Source organism: Leuresthes tenuis, unplaced genomic scaffold, assembly GCF_036924035.1.
Source record: "Leuresthes tenuis unplaced genomic scaffold, fLeuTen1.0.hap1 SCAF_22, whole genome shotgun sequence".
Lineage (NCBI taxonomy): Eukaryota > Metazoa > Chordata > Actinopteri > Atheriniformes > Atherinopsidae > Leuresthes > Leuresthes tenuis.
The window spans coordinates 13914818-13936870 of record NW_027325376.1 but is presented as its reverse complement, the minus strand read 5'-3'; the positions used below and the strand labels follow the sequence as shown (position 1 = coordinate 13936870).

Genomic DNA, 22053 nt, shown 5'->3' with positions numbered 1-22053 from the left:
CTGCAAGTCAATGCATTCTGAATTCATTTACATGTTCCCAGTGCCTCAACTTTTGTAGAATTGGGGCTCTAAACAACAGCACCACCACATGTTAGGCAGCCATGATGAAATCTATGAGACACTAAAATATCAATGCCACAGATAACTTCTTTATTTCAGATATTTTCACAAGTGTGACGTTCATGGAGGAGGATACTGACGTTGCCTGGACGACGAAACAGAAGGGGTGGCTCTCTCCATCTTCCTGCTCGGATGGCGTCCATCTTAAGGAGAAGCTTCCTGATCCTAAATTAGTCTGGTTTACATCATATGGTCCGCTGAAGAGTAGCTCAGAGATCCTTTAACAATCAAAGCAAAGTTTTTGATGATTCACAGGTTTATGGATGATTATCATTATTATTTTTTGGTGGGGTTACGTGAGTGGTTTCAAATACAAAAAAAGAATGTGATTTTTTTATTTTTTGAGTGAAGACTGTTTTAAAGTTAACTTTAACAGTTAACAGTTTTTATGTCCTTGTGGACGTCTTGTCTTGCCATGAGATACAGATAAGATCCGATTGCCAACCTTATCTCTGGAAATTTTGTCAAAATCCTGTCTTACCAGAAATATTTCTGCATATCAGCCTTTCAACTACTTGAAGCGTTTCACTTTCACTTACGTGGAGTTCGCTGCCTCTGCTCTGATGGGGATTTCCAGCTCCTGACCAACAGGGGTGTAAAGCTGAGCCAAGTGGGCTGGAGTTGGAGACAGGAGCTTGGGCAGAAAGTGTCCTTCTGTGCAGGATGGTACGGCAGGATCAACTGGAACAATGGAGATGAGCAACAAAGTCAGCTAAGCTGAAACTGACTCAGAATGGAACTGCAGACAAGTCTGTCCATCTAATTACTCTGCAGATGTTGATTCAGAAGATGAATCCGAATTACACGAGTGGTCAGACAACAGTGCAGCTGACCTGTTAATATGTCATGTAGAACTTAATCTACAGAGTATAGGAAGGTTATGACCTCCACCAGACATCAGTCCACCCAACAGGAGTTGGGTCCACATTTTAAATCGGTGGACCAACTCTATGCACGCTGTTTACAGTGGCTGAAGATCAGAAATGGACATTTGTGACTTCACAGCACTTCTTTATGGTTTCAAATCAGAACTATCAAAAGACAGGATTTGACCTTTCACAGCAAACTGGATAGGGATCTTGCTGATGACGTCACTGGTAGTTCTTGTCACTTGCGAACCGTTGGTGTGAGTCAGGGTGATGTTCTGCCTGGGAAAGTCCTCCATCACCATCTGCACCACATACGAGCCTTCATTGCTGCTGCTGGTGGGGCTGAACAACATAGTGCAGAAAGACTGCAAGAGGAAATCAGCCGGATATAAGGTCAAAATAATCAAACCAAACCAAATAACCAGATAGTAAATGTAAGACTATGATTGTATGTCCTCCTCTCACCAAGTATCAATATAGTCTATATATGGACATTTAAGTAAAAACAAAATATTGCTAATTCAAGGTATTAAAGTTGTGTGAAGCTGAAGAAAAGTTAATCCAACAAATTTACAAAAATTAACAAATTTAGAGAATCCAAATAATTGTACGAATGTCATGGCATTAACAGCTGTTACTCACAGCGGAGGCACTGATGGCATGAAAGAGGTTGAGGACAGACGGCTGTGTGCAGGTTTGACACTCTGAGCCTGTTGCAAATCTGCATTTGACCTCATCTCCGTCGGGGTCAAATGCCAATAAGTTGAAAACTCTCGGACAGTTTGAAGGAACTCTGAGGGAAAGAGCAAGCAACAAAGAAAGCCTGAGGTTAAACAGGTCTGTCAAGTGAATGATGATGGAGGTGGACACTAAAGGTGACTGGACTGAATTGTTCATCAAAAGCAATTTACAGGAAATCTTCCTGGATGCACCCTTTGGAAATTGAGCTTGAACCTGAGTTTGAAGAAGACGATTTTTACTATTAAACTTTAACACAGTTTAATATTTACACATTATAGTAGCAGCAAGGTGCTCTTAATCAAATGCACTGATTAACTGATCATCAGGACCTCAGTAAAAGCAGAGGTTTTAGCAGTTTGCTGCTCTGGAGCATTCAGGTGTGGGTTAACACAAAGCCGAGAAGGAAAGACTTCAACTATGATTATAGGGGAGCAAGAGTTGCCCCTCATCAATCTGGGAAGGGTTGAAAAGCCATTTCCAAATAATTTGGAGTCCATTGTTCTACAATGAGAAGTTGATAAACAGCGTTTTGCATACAGCAGCCAAAAGTTTGAAGCTGCTTCGGGTGAATGACAGTGTCGGAATTTAAAGATAAGGAAGTAAACATGCTGCGATACCATCAAAAGAAACAAGTTTCACTGTCTGCTATGCTGTCAGTGAAATGAAAAGTTCTAATGATATCTTAATGCCAGCATGTGATGCAAGTAATACGATAATGAAAAAAAAAAAGAGAGAGAAACACGTAAACAATGGACCTTACCTCACAGCTGGCAGGATTGTGGTCAGCGGTGATGTGTTGGCTTTGCCCGTGTCTGACCGGTTTCTCAGTTCCACCTCAGTCACAGCCTTCCAATTGTTAATGTTTTGTGCATTACTGATCCAGGCGTTACCATCCAACCTGCAGGGGAGGTTAATGGGAAGTTTTCTAGTGCAGCACAGGAAGAATCTTACAAAAGATCTTTTGGATTTGGTCACCCTTCAATGGCAATTTGTGGAATAACACTCACTGAAGCTGAAACGGAGCATTGCTGGGAACCAGCCGGGTCAACAGTCCTTCATTGTGGCACCACTCTCCATTGCTCTCCTCATCAACCTTGTCTAATGAGCTCTGTATCAAGGCACCGCAGTTGCCGCTGCAACTCCACGTATCACTGTGTGAGCACGAGTGGAAGTTCAACTTATAGCGAAGGACCACCTGCAGAATTAAAGTGAGGAGGCATTAAGTACAGTCAACTTTTAAAGGACAGATGAAATAAATTACAAATAACGTCTGCATACCGTCACTGATCCGTTTACAAAAGTGTCCTTTGGGTAGTAGGTCATCACTGTGCCATAGAAATGAGAAGCTTGTGTGCAGCTGACCAGCAGCAGCAGCAGTGCAGGGAGCAACATGGTGAATGTGTCAGCCTCTCTGCACAAAGGCTGTAAATGACAGGAGCTCTGATTCTTCAAGGGACAGCCTCCCTTCTACTGCCTTTCTTTTTGTCTGTTTGCTGCATCCCACACAAAAGAGTTGTTGGTGTGCATTCACACAAATGACAAGGAAATAACCTGGTATGAGGAAGCATCTCATGACTGTAGGATCATTATCAGAGATGACCAATGCTCAACAGTGAAACCAGTTTTCATGACCGGCTCTCGTTAAAACAGGGATGGAATTCATTTATAAACAAAAGACAGAAGTCTTTGGCTCTGACACTAAAATTTGTTCAAAATCTTTTTATTTTTGCCTTTTTCCCGAAGTGAAACAAACCAACCATGAACCAACACTGTCGAGTACTCTTTGTGTCTGTTAAGGATTATTTAACTCTTTGTTACTAATTTCTTTTGGATAGTTTTGCACAACTTCCTGTTTGTAGGATTTCTGGGAGTTTGTGGACCTGAAGGGATCAATATGTGTCTCTTGGGTTCATTTAGTGTGTCTGTGTTGTCACTTTGCACCTCTGTGTGTTTTTCTGCATTTCATTTACATTTTGCGCAGGTTTCTTTCCTTTATATATCATCATGGGAAACCTTACAACCTCCAGGCCTGTGGCCCCAGGGCCTGGAAAGCCCTTACAGTTTGATATCCACAGTTCTGAGACCAGTGAACTCTGCTTGACGTTCGACAGCAGCTCCCATCTCACCAGCTCATCTTAAAACTGGTGAAAGAGACACACAGTGGTGCTGAGACATGATCAGTGCTGTCATATAAAGATAACTGCGTTTAGCCATGAGGAACAGCACTGAACAGTGTCTATATGAAAGATTATCTCACCTCACCAAGTTATCAGACAGAGTAGAGAACAAGTACAGAGTAGAGAACAACCTTGAAAATTGTTGTGAGAGTGAAGTGCAGGAGTTCCAAAGATGAAAAGAAACTGACCTCTTCTATGATGATATCACACCAAATCATATTCATACTGATGAGGGGATCTTCCCTTGCAAAGCAACAACAGCAAGAAGCACGGCGGAACAACATTACACAAGACACAACTTTAAAATGTTCACACATTAAATATTGTGAAGAAAATTTTAAAAAATTAAAAAATTTTCTTATTGACATGCTGGGACACCAGGAGGGCACTGGGAACATTGTGTTTCTGGACAACCTGCCTTAAAACTGTTCTTGGCAAGGGGAGATGATACAAAACACACACATCTGGGAGAAAAGGGAAGGCGAACAAACAAACACTGGTGGACAAAGTACTCAACTCCAGTACTTCAGTTAAAGTATTGACACTCATGGTCAAATCTCAACTACAAATAAAAGTTGCTCGGTCATACTTAAGTATACTTAAGTATTCAAAAGTACAACGTATATTTTCTAATATCAGTACATCGCTGTATTGTTTTCTGAGTGCTTTTACAGAACCATGTAACTCTCTGAAACCACCTGATGATGTACTGACATGTAGACTTTTTGTACTACTCTGCTACAAAATGTCTAAACCACCTGTAAAAACGTCAGCATAAAAATGCAATAAAAATAATAAGGACAGCTTTTTTCATAAAGAAACTGTATTTAAAACATCCCCACCCGAAAAAACACGAGAGCCTTTTTTTTTCTCCTCGCACATTCACTATGGAGTAGAAGTTTGCTGTTGAGTCCATCACCGCGATACAAACCACAACTCTGCTTTGATGAAGATCCTCAGTTCACAAAACACTCTCGTAGTCTCGGCAGAAAACAGCCTCGCAGCCAAAACCAGTGTTCTGTTGAGACTCCAGATTTTTACACCACTCTGGTGTGGCCAATTGCATTTTAGGAAAGAAAAACCGCAGCAGCGGATTACAAAGCCAAAAAGGAATGAGTAACAACAAGCTTCCTAGAAATGTAGTGGAGTTGAAAGTACAATATTTGTCTTTGAGATGTAGTGGAGTGAAAGTCATGAGTCTCAAAAAAAAAAAATACTCAAGTAAAGTACAGATATTCAAAAATTTATACTTAAGTACAGTACTCAAGTAAATCCGTTTACTCCGTTACTGTTCACCACTCCGGATAACCATGACATTTACACTGTACCATATACAGAGAACCTTCTGAAGGTCTGAAAACCTTTTGCCTTTGTTGAGAAATTTACAAACAACTAAGTCCTAAATGGGACTGAGGTGGCTAACTGAGGCTTAATCTAAACTGAGACATGGACGATAAGGATCAAATTATAATTTACAGTTTATTCTCTGACAAACAATACAACAGGGCTGTTGTGTTTCCCATTAGTCCCGATGCAGAGCACTACCGTAAGTGTCTTTAGTGTACATATAAGCATGCATGCATAACATCTTTCATCCCATTTTACTGCAGGAATCAACCCTTTCTGATCCACAGCCTTCGGAGGCCAGAGAGAAGTCATGTTAATCGTGCAATTGTCAGGATTAGAAACCTGCACATTGGCAACTTTACTGAGTTAATCAGAAGAACACAGACAATCATGGCCGTACATGGTGTAAACGGTAGAATCTGGAAAAAATTCTAAAAGGAAGTGCATGTAGGGGATTTCTTTGCCTATGTGGAATTGCAAACATGTGACACGTTGTGTTTAAAGTTCAGCAGGATTGCAACGAAGATAAATAAAACGCCTGATTTGTTTTCTATTCCAAAACTGAAAGAAGAAGAAACAGTAACTCTGGCTCATGTTTCAGTACAACGCCTTGCTTTAGTTGATCTAGTTGAACAGTGTGCTTCTGAAGGTTTAAATGCAGTTACTTTTTCAAACCATTTTTGCCCTGTAAGTTCTGCACACTGTGCATTTCACATCATAAAGACTTCATTTTATCTTCTATTAACTCCACTTTCCCATCTCCCACAAACACTGATTGGACTTGTGTACTCTTCCCATCTAACTCTGAAAATCACTGCGCTTTTTCTTAGTGGTGAATCTAACTAAACTTTGTTGAACGGCTAAAATCAAACCTAAAAGGTTTTCAAAGTATTGACTTTTGCTCTCAAGTATCTACCTTGTGCCTTTAAAAAGTCACTCTCTTATGGCTAACTAAGTTTGAAATGTATCTGGTGAGGATGATTAGAGAAAGGTCGACATATTATTGCACGTTCTAAAGCAATGCAAGTGGAATTCCTTGGGGAGAATTTTGAGGAACACACACACACACACAGACAAAAAACAGCCTTTAAAGCTGATACTTGCAGGTTTTCGCAGATTACTTAATGGGCCCAAGTGAGCATGAACCAGAACTTTCAAGGCGGAAACTAATGTGAAAAAACTCAAGGAAAGAATTAGTTTCTTCTCTGGAATAATGGGTTTAGCCCATCCCCAAACCTGTGTGTAGCTGTTGCTGACTCTGACAAACACTCAGGTGAAACTCTATCTCTACCAGCAATGCTGTTTTAAGGAGGCACTTTGCATAAATGCTGCTGTGGGAGTCCAGTGTCAAAAATGACTATATTGAAAAGTTACTCATAACTGGATAGTCACATTTGAGAAGCTCTCACTGGTTCTGCTGGTCAGTCCATATATAAAAACTCCCACCAGAATCCATCTGTCTTTGGAGTGAGCATGAACTGATAGAGCTCACAGACAGTCCACACCACAGCTTAGAATAGCTTCAGTACTTGATTGGGGAAGGACAGATTGACCTGCTTGTGAAAGGGCTTTCCTTCACTGTCCTGAACCTTTTTAAAGAGCTTCTACAATGACTTTGAGCACTGGTCTCCTTCCCAGTGATAAGAAATAGCTCAATTCTTGACAGCAGGCCATACACTAAACCATGTTGTGGTTAGATGTCTCAGCACCACCTGGCACTGAGACCTGGTACTGCCAGCACATCTGTACTACTTTTCTGTGACCAGATGACATGTTTTAGAAACATTTGTGCCTGGAAAAATGACAGGGCCAGCTTAATACCAAAGTCTGTTGGCCTGTATAGTTGGGAGTGCTGCACAGTGTGGAAAAATGCTTCTGTTACCTTATCTGTCTGGCAGTCATCTTTGGCTTTCAGCAGGAATGCCACCATCTATCATCAGGCTGCTGTAGTTTGTAGGGCACTGATATGAGTCATTGAAGGGTGTGAACAAATTACCTATTAAATAGTTTATGTGGAGAATTTGTTGGACTGGACTGGGTAGACCTCCCAGATGGTACCAAAGCATGCTTATGAAAAATGAACCTCCTGAAGGCTTCAAACACGGCGCATGTGTGTGAACTACGGCTCATACACAGCTACCGATCAATTAAGAAGTGCATCCCCTGAACAAACTCCATCACACAGTATAACAGAAGAGCATGTGTTCCCATAGCTGCCTGCTGATGTATTACTGTCAGTGTCAGCAAAAAACAAAAAAAAAGGTATTTTTTCTTGAGTTTCTAAGTTTTGTTTTATTGCTATGAAATTTGAGGATAATACAATAAAATTGCAAACGCAGTGTTGTCTTTAGCTTTTATTTAATGCTATCAAAATCCTCCTAAAGTTTGTCACTATATACAAAAAATCTTTCATAAAAGTTTTCAGGAGGTAAAAGTGAGCATGAACTGTAGAATTGATCCTTTTAAGTTTTTAAGTTAACAAAAGAATAAAATCCAAGTATCACTGAGTTGAATGGACTTCAATTTGGCCTTTCAGCTTTTGCTGCTCATAGCACCTTGGATTGTGACGTCAGCATCCAAGTGCTTGTGGATCGTAATACTGTCGTACTGACTTACTTTTTTTTCTAAAGGGGATTTTTTTCACACTCATTTCCTGTATGACTCACCTTCTGTAACTACCTTGAGTTGTGTGCGTATTTCTTTTCATCATATTTTGATATTCAGTCACCAGTTACAACCATTTGTAGATAATTGACGGCTGCATGTTTCACTGATATTTGCACATTTTATCAATAGATTACAATGAATCCAAGAAGAAATAGCCTCATATTGCAAATTCCCAACAAACAAGGAGAAAAAGAAATTAAAGTAAAGACATTTGGAAACCATCCAAACCACTGTTATTTCATGTGCAAACAACAAATAAAGGGAGACAAACTGGAAAGTCACATTTGATTGGGTAATTTTATATATTGAATTTTTAAACTGAAATGATAAAATTACCCAATCCAATCCAATATATATAAATACTGAATATATATCGTCTGTTGAAAACACCTGTAAACAGCTGGAGTAGACTGAAAACAAACATATACATATACATATACAAAGGTATGTCGTTTTCGTGATCAGAAGCACTCTCATAATCAGCCACTAGGGAAAACTGTTGTAATGTTCAGAATTATGTTTGATGGGAGCCCGCGACTCACCAGTTCATCTTTAAACTAGAAGGAAAATAAAGGAGAAAAAAGATAGTGAGATACAATCAGTGCAACATTATAAACACAACTTTAATGTTTATATTCAATTTTTTTTTTTTTTTCTAACCAGTTCGGTCAATATTGCAATTGCTATCTTTAATGTAGCAGTATATACAGATACTGACCACTTGAAGGATGGCATCAGTGTTATCCAGGGGCAGTGTGGTAGAGATCTTCATTCTCAGCACAACAACAACTAGGAAGAAAAGCGAGTCAGCATTACAATGCAGGCTGGAAGAGTTTACATAACAGGTCTTAGTACACACAAACACAGGTATTTTGAGAAACTGCAGATTTTTCTGCATTTGTATCTATCATCTACATCCAAAAGCTGATATGGGCACGGAAACTAAGCCATGGAAATTACTGCCAGGGTGTAGATTTTCACAGACTTCCACGGTAACGTTTATATATGGACAAAGAGCTGTTTTTTTTGCTTACAACATCTGCTGTGTTTTTTTGTATGTCGCCATCTCTTTGGTTTAATCTCAGAATATGCTCCTATCTTCCTTTTGTTTATGTTGATTATATGGCAGATCCAACCAAGATAGTGCTGGTGCTAACTTTGCTAACAGGATTTATTTACGTTTTCACATAAATGTGCAATTACTCACAAACTATAGTAAGGAACAGCAAGAAAATATGACATCACTGTTGTATTTGACTGTACTTCACCCAGACCTATTGTGTTTAATGTGCTTAGCCTTAAGTGCCATGGTCTTTTTCTGATTGTCACTGAGTAAGACCTATAACATCAATCCAACCATTGGTCCTAGTTAAGCAAAACACCCATATCTAGAATAAATCATTTGGAATAGCATCTTTTGTCATATTTACTTGTGCTTGAGGCAAGTGTTGAGGAAACTGTAGTAGTAGGTGGAGTCATGGTTGTAGGTGGAGTTGTGGTTGTAGTTGAAAGTGGAGTTGTGGTTGTTGTAGTTGGTGCAGCTGTAGTAGAGGTCGTGGTTGGAAGCTGTGTGGTTGTTGTAGTTGGTGCAGCTGTAGTAGAGGTTGTGGTTGGAAGCTGTGTGGTTGTTGTAGTTGGTGCAGCTGTAGTAGTGGTCGTGGTTGGAAGCTGTGTGGTTGTTGTAGTTGGTGCAGCTGTAGTAGAGGTCGTGGTTGGAAGCTGTGTGGTTGTTGTAGTTGGTGCAGCTGTAGATGTAGTAGTGGTTGGAAGCTGTGTGGTTGTTGTAGTTGGTGCAGCTGTAGTAGTGGTCGTGGTTGGAAGCTGTGTGGTTGCTGTAGTTGGTGCAGCTGTAGTAGAGGTTGTGGTTGGAAGCTGTGTGGTTGTTGTAGTTGGTGCAGGTGTAGATGTAGTAGTGGTTGGAAGCTGTGTGGTTGTTGTAGTTGGTGCAGCTGTAGTAGAGGTTGTGGTTGGAAGCTGTGTGGTTGTTGTAGTTGGTGCAGGTGTAGATGTAGTAGTGGTTGGAAGCTGTGTGGTTGTTGTAGTTGGTGCAGCTGTAGATGTAGTAGTGGTTGGAATTTGTGTGGTTGTTGTAGTTGGTGCAGCTGTAGATATAGTTACCCAGACATAATGTTATTGTGATTAAAGTTCTTAGCCTTAAGTGCAAAGCTCTTTTTCTGACAACTATGGAACAACTATAACATCAATTCAAAGCCACCTGTTGGTCTCAGTAAAAGTAAAACACACATATGCAGAATAGATAATGTAAAACATCATCTTTCGTCATACTTACTTGCACTTGAGGAAGGTGTTGAGGAAACTGTAGTTGTAGGTGGAGTAGTGGTTGTTGTAGTTGGTGCAGTTGTAGTAGTGGTCGTGGTTGGAAGCTGTGTGGTTGTTGTAGTTGGTGCTGCTGTAGTAGTGGTCGTGGTTGGAAGCTGTGTGGTTGTTGTAGTTGGAGCAGCTGTAGATGTAGTCGTGGTTGGAAGCTGTGTGGTTGATGTACTTAGTGCAGCTGAAGTAGTGGTCGTGGTTGGAAACTGTGTGGTTGGTGTACTTAGTGCAGCTGAAGTAGTGGTCGTGGTTGGAAGTTGTGTGGTTGTTCGGCCTGTAAACATAAGTAACCATAAACAACAGATTTCGCAGGAACACCACCAATCAGACTTTTAAGCATAACAAAGAGGAACAAGGAAGAATTCTACTCACTGTTTCCAACCGTTACAGTGACACATCGAAGCTCAGAGTGATATCGAGTGTTATTGACTGAGCTGTGGAAGTAAATTGGTACAGTGGCTTCATTATTGAGCAACTCTGGAAATGCATTCATATATACTTTCAGTCTATGCTAACAGTCTTAAAGTCTATAAATATATTATCACTGCAAACTCTTTGTTGAAGGTTGGTGGCCCTCCCTCACTATTTTCCATAAGTTAAAAGACAGATTAAACCAAAACCCCAATACCAAAAAAGTTGATACATTTTGTGACTTGTAAACAGAAACAAAGAGCACCGTTTTGCACTATTCTTAAACCAATGTTTTAATCACAAAAGAGAGTGAAACATTTTAGTATTTCATTAAAAAACGCAAATTTGATGGCAGCAGCACTCTCAAAAAAGATGCGATGGGGGCAACAAAAGGCTGAAAAAGTGGTACAAAACATTTTGCAACTAATTATTTCACCTGGCAACAGGTTGGTAACATGACTGGGTATAAAAAGAACAAAAACTGCACAGCTACAGAAATAACTCTCTGTGAACACAGTTCACTGTGCCATCCACAGATGCAGGTTAAATGTCTGTTATTCAAAGAAGAAACCACTTGTGAACATGATCCAGAAATACCATCATCTTCCCTGGAACAAAGCTCATTTATAATGAACTGAGGCAAAGTGGAAACCTGTTCAGTAGCAAAATAATGGAGCGGGGGGTGTGCATCAGTGCCTATGGAACTGGCAACTTGCACATCTGGAAAGACAGGTTTAGAGTGACGCATGCTCCTAACCAGACAATATTTCAAAAGAAAGACAATGCTGCATCTAATTAAAAACATTGGGTGCATCATGAAACACAAAATATTACACCGAAGATCCAGGACTGTTAAGGAGCTAGAATGCTATATAGGACAAGAATGGGAGAACATTCCTCGCCCCAAAGGTCCAACAGCTGGTCTCCTCAGTTCCCAGATGTTACAGACTGGTGATCAGTGGTAACACGGCCCTGTCCCATCTTTTTTGAAGATGTGTTGCTGCCCTCACTTTCCACATGAAATGATTATCATGTTCTATTGTGAAAACAAATATAAAGATTTGATATCTGCAAGTCATTGCATTCTGATTTCATTCATTTTTTTTCCAGCATCTCAACTTTTGTAGAATTGGGGCTCTAAACAACAGCACCACCACATGTTAGGCAGCCATGATGAAATCTATAACAAACTAAAATATCAATCCCACAGATAACTTCTTTATTTCAGATATTTTCATGAGTCTGACGCTCATGGAGGAGGATACTGACGTTGCCTGGACAACGAAACAGAAGGGGTGGCTCTCTCCATCTTCCTGCTCGGATGGCGTCCATCTCAAGGAGAAGTTTCCTGATCCTAAATTAGTCTGATCTACATCATATGGTCCGCTGAAGAGTAGCTCAGAGATCCTTTAACAATCAAAGCAAAAACAATCAATTAAAAAAGTTCACACATTTTTAATTATCATTATTATTTTTTAACAGTTAACAGTTTTTATGTCCTTGTGGCCGTCTTGTCTTGCCGTGAGATACAGATAAGATCTGACTGCCAATCTCCTGACATTTTGTCAAAATCCTGTCTTACCAGAAATATTTCTGCATATCAGCCTTTCAACTACTTGAAGCGTTTCACTTTCACTTACGTGGAGTTTGCTGCCTCTGCTCTGATGGGGATTTCCAGCTCCTGACCAACAGGAGTGTAAAGCTGAGCCAAGTGGGCTGGAGTTGGAGACAGGAGCTTGGGCAGAAAGTGTCCTTCTGTGCAGGATGGTACGGCAGGATCAACTGGAACAATGGAGATGAGCAACAAAGTCAGCTATGCTGAAACTGACTCAGAATGGAACTGCAGACAAGTCTGTCCATCGAATTACTCTGCAGATGTTGATTCAGAAGATGAATCCGAATTACACGAGTGGTCAGACAACAGTGCAGCTGACCTGTTAATATGTCATGTAGAACTTAATCTACAGAGTATAGGAAGGTTATGACCTCCACCAGACATCAGTCCACCAAACAGGAGTTGGGTCCACATTTTAAATCGGTGGACCAACTCTATGCACGCTGTTTACAGTGGCTGAAGATCAGAAATGGACATTTGTGAATCCACAGCACTTCTTTATGGTTTCAAATCAGAACTATCAAAAGACAGGATTTGACCTTTCACAGCAAACTGGATAGGTATCTTGCTGATGGCGTCACTGGTAGTTCTCGTCACTTGCGAACCGTTGGTGTGAGTCAGGGTGATGTTCTGCCTGGGAAAGTCCTCCATCACCATCTGCACCACATACGAGCCTTCATTGCTGCTGCTGGTGGAGTTGAATAACAGAAGGCAGAAAGACTGCAAGAGGAAATCAGCCGGATATAAGGTCAAAATAATCAAACCAAACCAAATAACCAGATAGTAAATGTAAGACTATGATTGTATGTCCTCCTCTCACCAAGTATCAATATAGTCTATATATGGACATTTAAGTAAAAACAAAATATTGCTAATTCAAGGTATTAAAGTTGTGCAAAGCTGAAGAAAAGTTCATCCAACAAATTTACAAAAATTAACAAATTTAGAGAATCCAAATAATTGTACGAATGTCATGGCATTAACAGCTGTTACTCACAGCGGAGGCACTGATGGCATGAAAGACGTTGAGGACAGACGGCTGTGTGCAGGTTTGACACTCTGAGCCTGTTGCAAATCTGCATTTGACCTCATCTCCATCAGGGTCAAATGCTAATAAGAAGAAAATTCTCCCACAGTTTGAAGGAACTCTGAGAGGAAGAGCAGGAAACAAAGAAAAAAAAAAAGAAAAGGTCAGCCTGAGTCGCCATTAAGACATCAGCTTCCCACACTATGACAGGTTTAAATGCCTAAGGGTTAAACAGGTCTGTCAAGTGAATGTTTGAAGGTGACTGGACTGAACTGTTCATCAAAAGCAGGAAATCTTCCTGGATGCACCTTTTGGAAATTGAGCTTGAACCTGAGTTTGAAGAAGACGATTTTTACTATTAAACTTTAACACAGTTTAATATTTACACATTATAGTAGCAGCAAGGTGCTCTTAATCAAATGCACTGATTAACTGATCATCAGGACCTCAGTAAAAGCAGAGGTTTTAGCAGTTTGCGCTCTGGAGCATTCAGGTGTGGGTTAACACAAAGCTGAGGAGGAAAGACTTCAACTATGATTATAGGGGAGCAAGAGTTGCTCCTCATCAATCTGGGAAGGGTTGAAAAGCCATTTCCAAATAATTTGGAGTCCATTGTTCGACAATGAGAATAATCATTTATAGGTGAATGACAGTGTTGGAATTTAAAGATAAGGAAGTAACTGTCTGCTTTGCTGTCAGTGAAATGAAAAGTTCTAATGATATATTAATGCCAGCATGTGATGCAAGTAATACGATAATGGAAAAAAAAGAGAGAGAAACACGTAAACAATGGACCTTACCTCACAGCTGGCAGGATTGTGGTCAGCGGTGATGTGTTGGCTTTGCCCGTGTCTGACCGGTTTCTCAGTTCCACCTCAGTCACAGCCTTCCAATTGTTAATGTTTTGTACATTACTGATCCAGGCGTTACCATCCAACCTGCAGGGGAGGTTAATGGGAAGCACAAGTGCAATCAATGTTCACTTGAACTTGCTGAAGTTTTACAAAAGATCTTTTGGATTTGGTCACCCTTCAATGGCAATTTGTGGAATAACACTCACTGAAGCTGAAACGGAGCATTGCTGGGAACCAGCCGAGTCAAGAGTCCTTCATTGTGGCACCACTCTCCATTGCTCTCCTCATCAACCTTGTCTAATGAGCTCTGAATCAAGGCACCACAGTTGCCGCTGCAACTCCACGTATCACTGGAGCACGAGTGGAAGTTCAACTTATAGCGAAGGACCACCTGCAGAATTAAAGTGAGGAGGCATTAAGTACAGTCAACTTTTAAAGGACAGATGAAATGAATTACAAATAACGTCTGCATACCGTCACTGATCCGTTTGCAAAAGTGTCCTTTGGGTGGTAGGTCATCACTGTGCCATAGAAATGAGAAGCTTGTGTGCAGCTGACCAGCAGCAGCAGCAGTGCAGGGAGCAACATGGTGAATGTGTCAGCCTCTCTGCACAAAGGCTGTAAATGACAGGAGCTCTGATTCTTCAAGGGACAGCCTCCCTTCTACTGCCTTTCTTTTTGTCTGTTTGCTGCGTCCCACACAAAAGAGTTGTTGGTGTGCATTCACACAAATGACAAGGAAATAACCTGGTATGAGGAACTTCTCAACAGTGAAACCAGTTTTCATGACCGGCTCTCGTTAAAACAGGGATGGAATTCATTTATAAACAAAAGACAGAAGTCTTTGGCTCTGACACTAAAATTTGTTCAAAATCTTTTTATTTTTGCCTTTTTCCCGAAGTGAAACAAACCAACCATGAACCAACACTGTCGTGTACTCTTTGTGTCTGTTAAGGATTATTTAACTCTTTGTTACTGATTTTTTTTGGATAGTTTTGCACAACTTCCTGTTTGTAGGATTTCTGGGAGTTTGTGGACCTGAAGGGATCAATATGTGTCTCTTGGGTTCATTTAGTGTGTCTGTGTTGTCACTTTGCACCTCTGTGTGTTTTTTCTGCATTTCATTTACATTTTGCACAGGTTTCTTTCCTTTATATATCATCATGGGAAACCTACAACCTTCAGGCCTGTGGCCGCAGGGCCTGGTAAGCCCTTACAGTTTGATATCCACAGTTATGAGACCAGTGAACTCTGCTTAACGTTCGACAGCAGCTCCCATCTCACCAGCTCATCTTAAAGCTGGTGAAAGAGACACACAGTGGTGCTGAGACAGGATCAGTGCTGTCATATAAAGATAACTGCGTTTAGCCATGAGGAACAGCACTGAACAGTGTCTATATGAAAGATTATCTCACCTCACCAAGTTATCAGACAAGTACAGAGGAGAGAACAACCTTGAAAATTGTTGTTAGAGTGAAGTGCAGGAGTTCCAAAGATGAAAAGAAACTGACCTCTTCTATGATGATATCACACCAAATCATATTCATACTGATGAGGGGATCTTCCCTTGCAAAGCAACAACACACATTAGATATTAAATGTTCACACTTAAACATTAAATGTTCACACATTAAATATTGTGAAGAAAATTTTTAAAAATTATAACTTTTTTCTTATTGACATGCTGGGACACCAAGAGGGCACTGGGGACATTGTTGTGTTTCTGGACAACCTGCCTTAAAACTGTTCTTGGCAAGGGGAGATGATACAAAACACACACATCTGGGAGAAAAGGGAAGGCGAACAAACAAACACTGGTGGACAAAGTACTCAACTCCAGAACATCAGTCAAAGTGTTGATACTCATGGTCAAATCTCAACTACAAATAAAAGTTGCTCAGTCAAAATTTTACTCAAGTTAAGTAAAGAAGTACTTACTTTTAAAAATACTTACACATTCAAAAGTACAAAAGTACAGAGAGAGGTCATCTTAATCATGTCATTGTCAGGATTAGAAACCTGCACATTGGCAACTTTACTGAGTTAATCAGAAGAACACAGACAATCATGGCCGTGCATGGTGTAAACGGTAGAATCTGGAAGAAATTCTAAAAGGAAGTGCATGTAGGGGATTTCTCTGCCTATGTGGAATTGCAAACATGAGACACGTTGTGTATGAAGTTCAGCAGGATTGCAACGAAAAGAAATAAAACGCCCGTTTTGTTTTCGAACAAAATCCGGCTCATGTTTCAGTACAACGCCTTTCTTTAGTTGATCTAGTTGAACAGTGTGCTTCTGAAGGTTTAAATGCAGCTACTTTTTTAAACCATTTTTGCCCTGTAAGTTCTGCACACTGTGCATTTCACATCATAAAGACTTCATTTTCTCTTCTATTAACTCCACTTTCCCATCTCCCACAAACACTCTGATTGGACTTGTGTACTCTTCCCATCTAACTCTGCAAATCACTGCGCTTTTTCTTAGTGGTGAATCTAACTAAACTTTGTTGAACGGCTAAAATCAAACCTAAAAGGTTTTCAAAATATTGACTTTTCCTCTCAAGTATCAACCTTGTGCCTAAAAAAAAAGCCCAGTGTGCAGCATAGGTTGGAGGAGAACTGAAGTGAGACTTGAAAGTCACTCTCTTATGGCTAACTAAGTTTGAAATGTATCTGGTGAGGATGATTAGAGAAAGGTCGACATATTATTGCACGTTCTAAAGTAATGCAGTTGGAATTCCTTGGGGAGAATTTTGAGGATCACAGAGACAAAAAACAGCCTTGAAAGCTGATACTTGCAGGTTTTCACAGATGACTTAATGGGCCCAAGTGAGCATGAACCAGAGCCTTCGAGGCGGAAACTAATGTGAAAAAACACAAGAGAACGTATGCCTGCAGGGTGGAACGTTGGCTGATAGCCAGCAAAAAAAAAGCTAGACTGGTCTCAAGGAAAGAGTGAGTTTCTTCTCTGGAATAATGGGTTTAGCCCATCCCCAAACCTGTGTTTATGAAAGAAGCACAATGAAGCTCAACAGTTCAGTTTTTCTCCAGAGAAGACTTTTTTTTTGCTGAATAAACTCTACTGCATTAGCTTGTTGAGTCTCTTGTCATTTTGTAGCTGTTGCTGACTCTGACAAACACTCAGGTGAAACTCTATCTCTACCAGCAATGCTGTTTTAAGGAGGCACTTTGCATAAATGCTGCTGTGGGAGTCCAGTGTCAAAAATGACAATATTGAAAAGTTACTCATAACTCAAAAGTCACATTTGAGAAGCTCCCACTGGTTCTGCTGGTCAGTCCATATATAAAAACTCCCACCAGAATCCATCTGTCTTTGGAGTGAACATGAACTGATAGAGCTCACAGACAGTCCACACCACAGCTTAGAATATCTTCAGTACATGAGCAGATTGACCTGCTTGTGAAAGGGCTTTCCTTCACTGTCCTGAACCTTTTTAAAGAGCTTCTACAATGACTTTGAGCACTGGTCTCCTTCCCAGTGATAAGAAATAGCTTAATGCTTGACAGCAGGCCATAAACTAAACCATGTTGTGGTTACATGTCTCAGCACCACCTGGCACTGAGACCTGGTACTGCCAGCACATCTGTACTACTTTTCTGTGACCAGATGACATGTTTTGTGCCTGGAAAAATGACAGGGCCAGCTTAATACCAAAGTCTGTTGGCCTGTATAGTTGGGAGTGCTGCACAGTGTGGAAAAATGCTTCTGTTACCTTCTCTGTCTGGCAGTCATCTTTGGCTTTCAGCAGGAAAGCCACCATCTATCATCAGGCTGCTGTAGTTTGTAGGGCACTGATATGAGTCATTGAAGGGTGTGAACAAATTACCTATTTAGTCATTTCTGTGGGGAACTTGTTGGACTGGACTGGGTAGATCTCCCAGATGGTACCAAAGCATGCTTATGAAAAATGAACCTCCTGAAGGCTTCAAACACTTGTAAGAAGTGCATCCCCTGAACAAACTCCATCACACAGTATAACAGAAGAGCATGTGTTCCCATAGCTGCCTGCCGATGTATTACTGTCAGTGTCAGCAAAAAAAGGTATTTTTGCTCGAGTTTCTAAGTTCTGCTTTATTGCAATGAAATTTGAGGAAAATAAATTAAAATAGAAAAGGCAGTGTTGTCTTTAGGTTTTATTTAATGCTATCAAAATCCTCCTACAGTTTGTCACTATAAAAAAAAAAATCTCTTTGTCAAGTGTGCAAAGGTAAATCTGATATTCGTCCACTAACTTCTCCAAACCTTTTTTAAGCCCTGGAAACATGTCCATGCCCTCACAGTAGCTGCCTCTAGTTTCTGTTTGTTACGGGGGAAAGTTTTCAGGAGGTACAAGTGAGCATAAACTGTAGAATGTATCCCTTTAAGGTTTTTAAGTTAACAAAAGAATAAATCAAAGTATCACTGAGTTGACTGGACTTCGATTTGGCCTTTCAGCTTTTGCTGCTTATAGCATCTTGCATCATGACATCAGTGTCCAAGTGCTTGTGGATCGTAATACTGTCGTACTGACTTACATTTCTAATTTTAAAGGGGATTTTTTTCACACTCATTTCCTGTATGACTCACCTTCTGTGACTACCTTGAGTTGTGTGCGTATTTCTTTTCATCATATTTTGATATTCAGTCACCAGTTACATCCATTTGTAGATAATTGACGGCTGCATGTTTCACTGATATTTGCACATTTTATCAATAGATTACAATGAATCCAAGAAGAAATAGCCTCATATTGCAAACTCCCAACAAACAAGGAGAAAAAGAAATTAAAGTAAAGACATTTGGAAACCATCCAAACCACTGTTATTTCATGTGCAAACAACAAATAAAGGGAGACAAACTGGAAAGTCACATTTGATTGGGTAATTTGATAATTTCAGTTTAAAAATTCAAAATTTATATATATATATCATCTGTTGAAAACACCTGTAAACAGCTGGGGCAGACTGAATACAAACTATGAAAGGTATATCCCTTTAGGGATCAGAAGCACTCTCGTAATCAGCCACTAGGGGTCACTGTTGTAATGTTCAGAAATGTGTTTGATGGGAGCCCGAGTCTCACCAGTTCATCTTGAAACTGGAAGGAAAATAAAGGAGAAAAAAAGGTAGTGGTACAATCATACAATACAATCAGTATTGTACAATCAGTGCAACATTATAAGACAACTTTAATGTTTGTATTCAAATGATTTTTTTTTTCTAACCAGTTTGGTTAATATTGCAGTTGCTATCTTTAGTGTAGCAGTATATACAGATACTGACCACTTGAAGGACGGCATCAGTGGGATCCAGTGTGGTAGAGATCTTCATTCTGAGCACGACAACAACTAGGAAGAAAAGCGAGTCAGCATTACAATGCAGGCTGGAAGAGTTTACATTACAGGTCTTTGTACACACATGGGGCTCCGTCGGGCATAGCCCGAAATGATGACGTGGGTCCCCCTTCCGACGGGCTCACCAGCCGTGGGAGGGGCCAAGGGGGTCGGGTGCTATGTGAGCTGGGTAGCAGCCGAAGGCGGAGGCCTTGGCGGTCTGATTCTCGGCTACTGAAGCTAGCTCTTGGGACGTGGAATGTCACCTCTCTGTTGGGGAAGGAGCCGGAGCTGGTGCGCGAGGCTGAGCGGTTCCGGCTAGATATAGTCGGACTCACCTCGACGCACGGCTTGGGCTCTGGAACCAGTCCTCTTGAGAGGGGTTGGACTCTCTTCCACTCTGGAGTTGCCCGTGGTGAGAGGCGCAGAGCAGGTGTGGGCATACTTATTGCCCCCCGGCTGTGTGCCAGTACATTGGGGTTTACCCCAGTGAACGAGAGGGTAGCCTCCCTCCGCCTTCGGGTGGGGGGGACGAGTCCTGACTGTTGTTTGTGCCTATGCGCCAAACAGCAGTTCAGAGTACCCACCCTTTTTGGAGTCTCTGGGGGAGGCACTGGAGAATGCTCCTACCGGAGACTCCCTCGTTCTGCTGGGGGACTTCAATGCTCACGTGGGCAATGACAGTGAGACCTGGAGGGGTGTGATTGGGAGGAACGGCCCCCCCGATCTGAATCAGAGTGGTGTTATGTTGTTGGACTTCTGTGCCAGTCATGGACTGTCCATAACGAACACCATGTTCAGGCATAAGGGTGTCCATATGTGCACTTGGCACCAGGACACCCTTGGCCGCAGTTCGATGATCGACTTTGTGGTTGTATCATCGGACTTGCGGCCGTATGTCCTGGACACTCGGGTGAAGAGAGGGGCGGAGCTGTCAACTGATCACCACCTGGTGGTGAGTTGGCTCCGCTGGTGGGGGAGGATGCCGATCAGACCTGGCAGGCCCAAACGTATTGTGAGGGCCTGCTGGGAGCGTTTGTCAGAATCCCCCGTCAGAAGGAGCTTTAACTCCCACCTCCGGCAGAGCTTCAACCATATCCCGGGGGAGGTGGGGGACATTGAGTCCGAATGGGCCATGTTCCGTGACTCCATTGCCGAGGCAGCTGATCGGAGTTGTGGCCGTAAGGTGGTCGGTGCCTGTCGTGGCGGCAACCCTCGAACGTGCTGGTGGACACCAGTGGTGAGGGAAGCCGTCAAGCTGAAGAAGGAGTCTTATCGGGCCTTTTTGGCCAGTGGGACCCTGGAAGCAGCTGATAGGTACCGACAGGCCAGACGAGCCGCGGCTTCGGCGGTTGCTGAGGCAAAAACACGGGCCTGGGAGGAGTTCGGTGAGACCATGGAGAACTATTTCCGGACGGCCTCGAAGAGATTCTGGTCCACCATCCGGCGTCTCAGGGGGGGGAAGCGGCTCACAGTCAACACTGTTTACATCGGGGACGGGGCTTTGCTGACCTCAACTAGGGATGTTGTGAGTCGGTGGGGGGAGTACTTCGAGGAACTCCTCAATCCTACCAACACGTGCTCGGAAGAGGCAGAGTCGGAGAGCTCGGAGATGGGGCCTCCCATTTCTGGGGCTGAGGTTGCCGAGGTGGTCAAAAAGCTCCTCGGTGGCAAGGCCCCGGGGGTGGATGAGGTCCGTCCTGAGTTTCTCAAGGCTCTGGATGTTGTAGGGCTGTCTTGGCTGAAACGCCTCTGCAGCATCGTGTGGACATCGGGGACAGTGCCTCTGGACTGGCAGATTGGGGTGATGGTCCCCCTCTTTAAAAAGGGGGACCGGAGGGTGTGTTCCAACTATAGGGGTATCACACTCCTCAGCCTCCCTGGTAAGGTCTATTCGGGGGTATTGGAGAGGAGGATCCGTCGGATAATCGAGCCTCGGATTCAGGAGATGCAGTGTGGCTTTCGTCTTGGCCGTGGAACAGTGGACCAGCTCTATACCCTCGGCAGGATCCTGGAGGGTGCATGGGAGTTCGCCCAACCAGTCTACATGTGTTTTGTGGACTTGGAGAAAGCGTTCGACCGTGTCCCTCGTGGAGTCCTGTGGGGGGTGCTCCGGGAATATGGAGTGCCGGACCCCTTGATAGGGGCCGTTTGGTCTCTGTATGGCCGGTGCCAGAGTTTGGTCCGCATTGCCGGCAGTAAGTCGGATACGTTTCCGGTGAGAGTTGGACTCCGTCAGGGCTGCCCTTTGTCACCGATTCTGTTCCTAACTTTTATGGACAGAATTTCTAGGTGGAGCCAGGGCGTTGAGGGTGTCCGATTTGGCGACCTCAGAATCGGGTCTCTGCTTTTTGCAGATGATGTGGTTCTGTTAGCGTCGTCAGGCCGTGACCTTCAGCTCTCACTGGAGCGATTCGCAGCCGAGTGTGAAGCGGCTGGGATGAGAATCAGCACCTCCAAATCCGAGACTATGGTTCTCAGCCGGAAAAGGGTGGAATGCTCTCTCCGGGTCGGGAATGAGATCCTTCCCCAAGTGGAGGAGTTCAAGTATCTCGGGGTCTT

At 42.3% G+C, this 22053-nt stretch overlaps 2 protein-coding genes and 1 long non-coding RNA gene across 3 annotated transcripts; all 3 read right to left on the bottom strand.

The window, feature by feature from the left end:
• Positions 1-121: 121 nt before the first annotated feature.
• On the bottom strand, positions 122-3231 carry LOC140281683 (uncharacterized). Its single transcript, XM_072376179.1, has 7 exons — positions 3009-3231; positions 2738-2925; positions 2491-2628; positions 1632-1782; positions 1174-1354; positions 660-801; positions 122-338 (listed from the first exon to the last, which is right to left on the bottom strand). Exons 1-7 carry the CDS (start codon positions 3120-3122, stop codon positions 122-124), a joined length of 1131 nt encoding a protein of 376 aa, XP_072232280.1. The 5' UTR covers positions 3123-3231.
• A 3725-nt stretch (positions 3232-6956) lies between these two features.
• Positions 6957-11996, bottom strand: LOC140281682 (uncharacterized). The gene is made up of 7 exons (XM_072376178.1): positions 11933-11996; positions 10625-10686; positions 10212-10526; positions 9352-10023; positions 8640-8745; positions 8464-8478; positions 6957-7010 (listed from the first exon to the last, which is right to left on the bottom strand). Exons 2-7 carry the CDS (start codon positions 10648-10650, stop codon positions 6957-6959), a joined length of 1188 nt encoding a protein of 395 aa, XP_072232279.1. The 5' UTR covers positions 10651-10686; positions 11933-11996.
• A 1285-nt stretch (positions 11997-13281) lies between these two features.
• LOC140281937 (uncharacterized) lies at positions 13282-14508 on the bottom strand. The gene is made up of 3 exons (XR_011909803.1): positions 14366-14508; positions 14106-14243; positions 13282-13426 (listed from the first exon to the last, which is right to left on the bottom strand). It is a non-coding gene; the product is annotated as an uncharacterized lncRNA (long non-coding RNA).
• Between the last annotated feature and the right edge of the window lie 7545 nt (positions 14509-22053).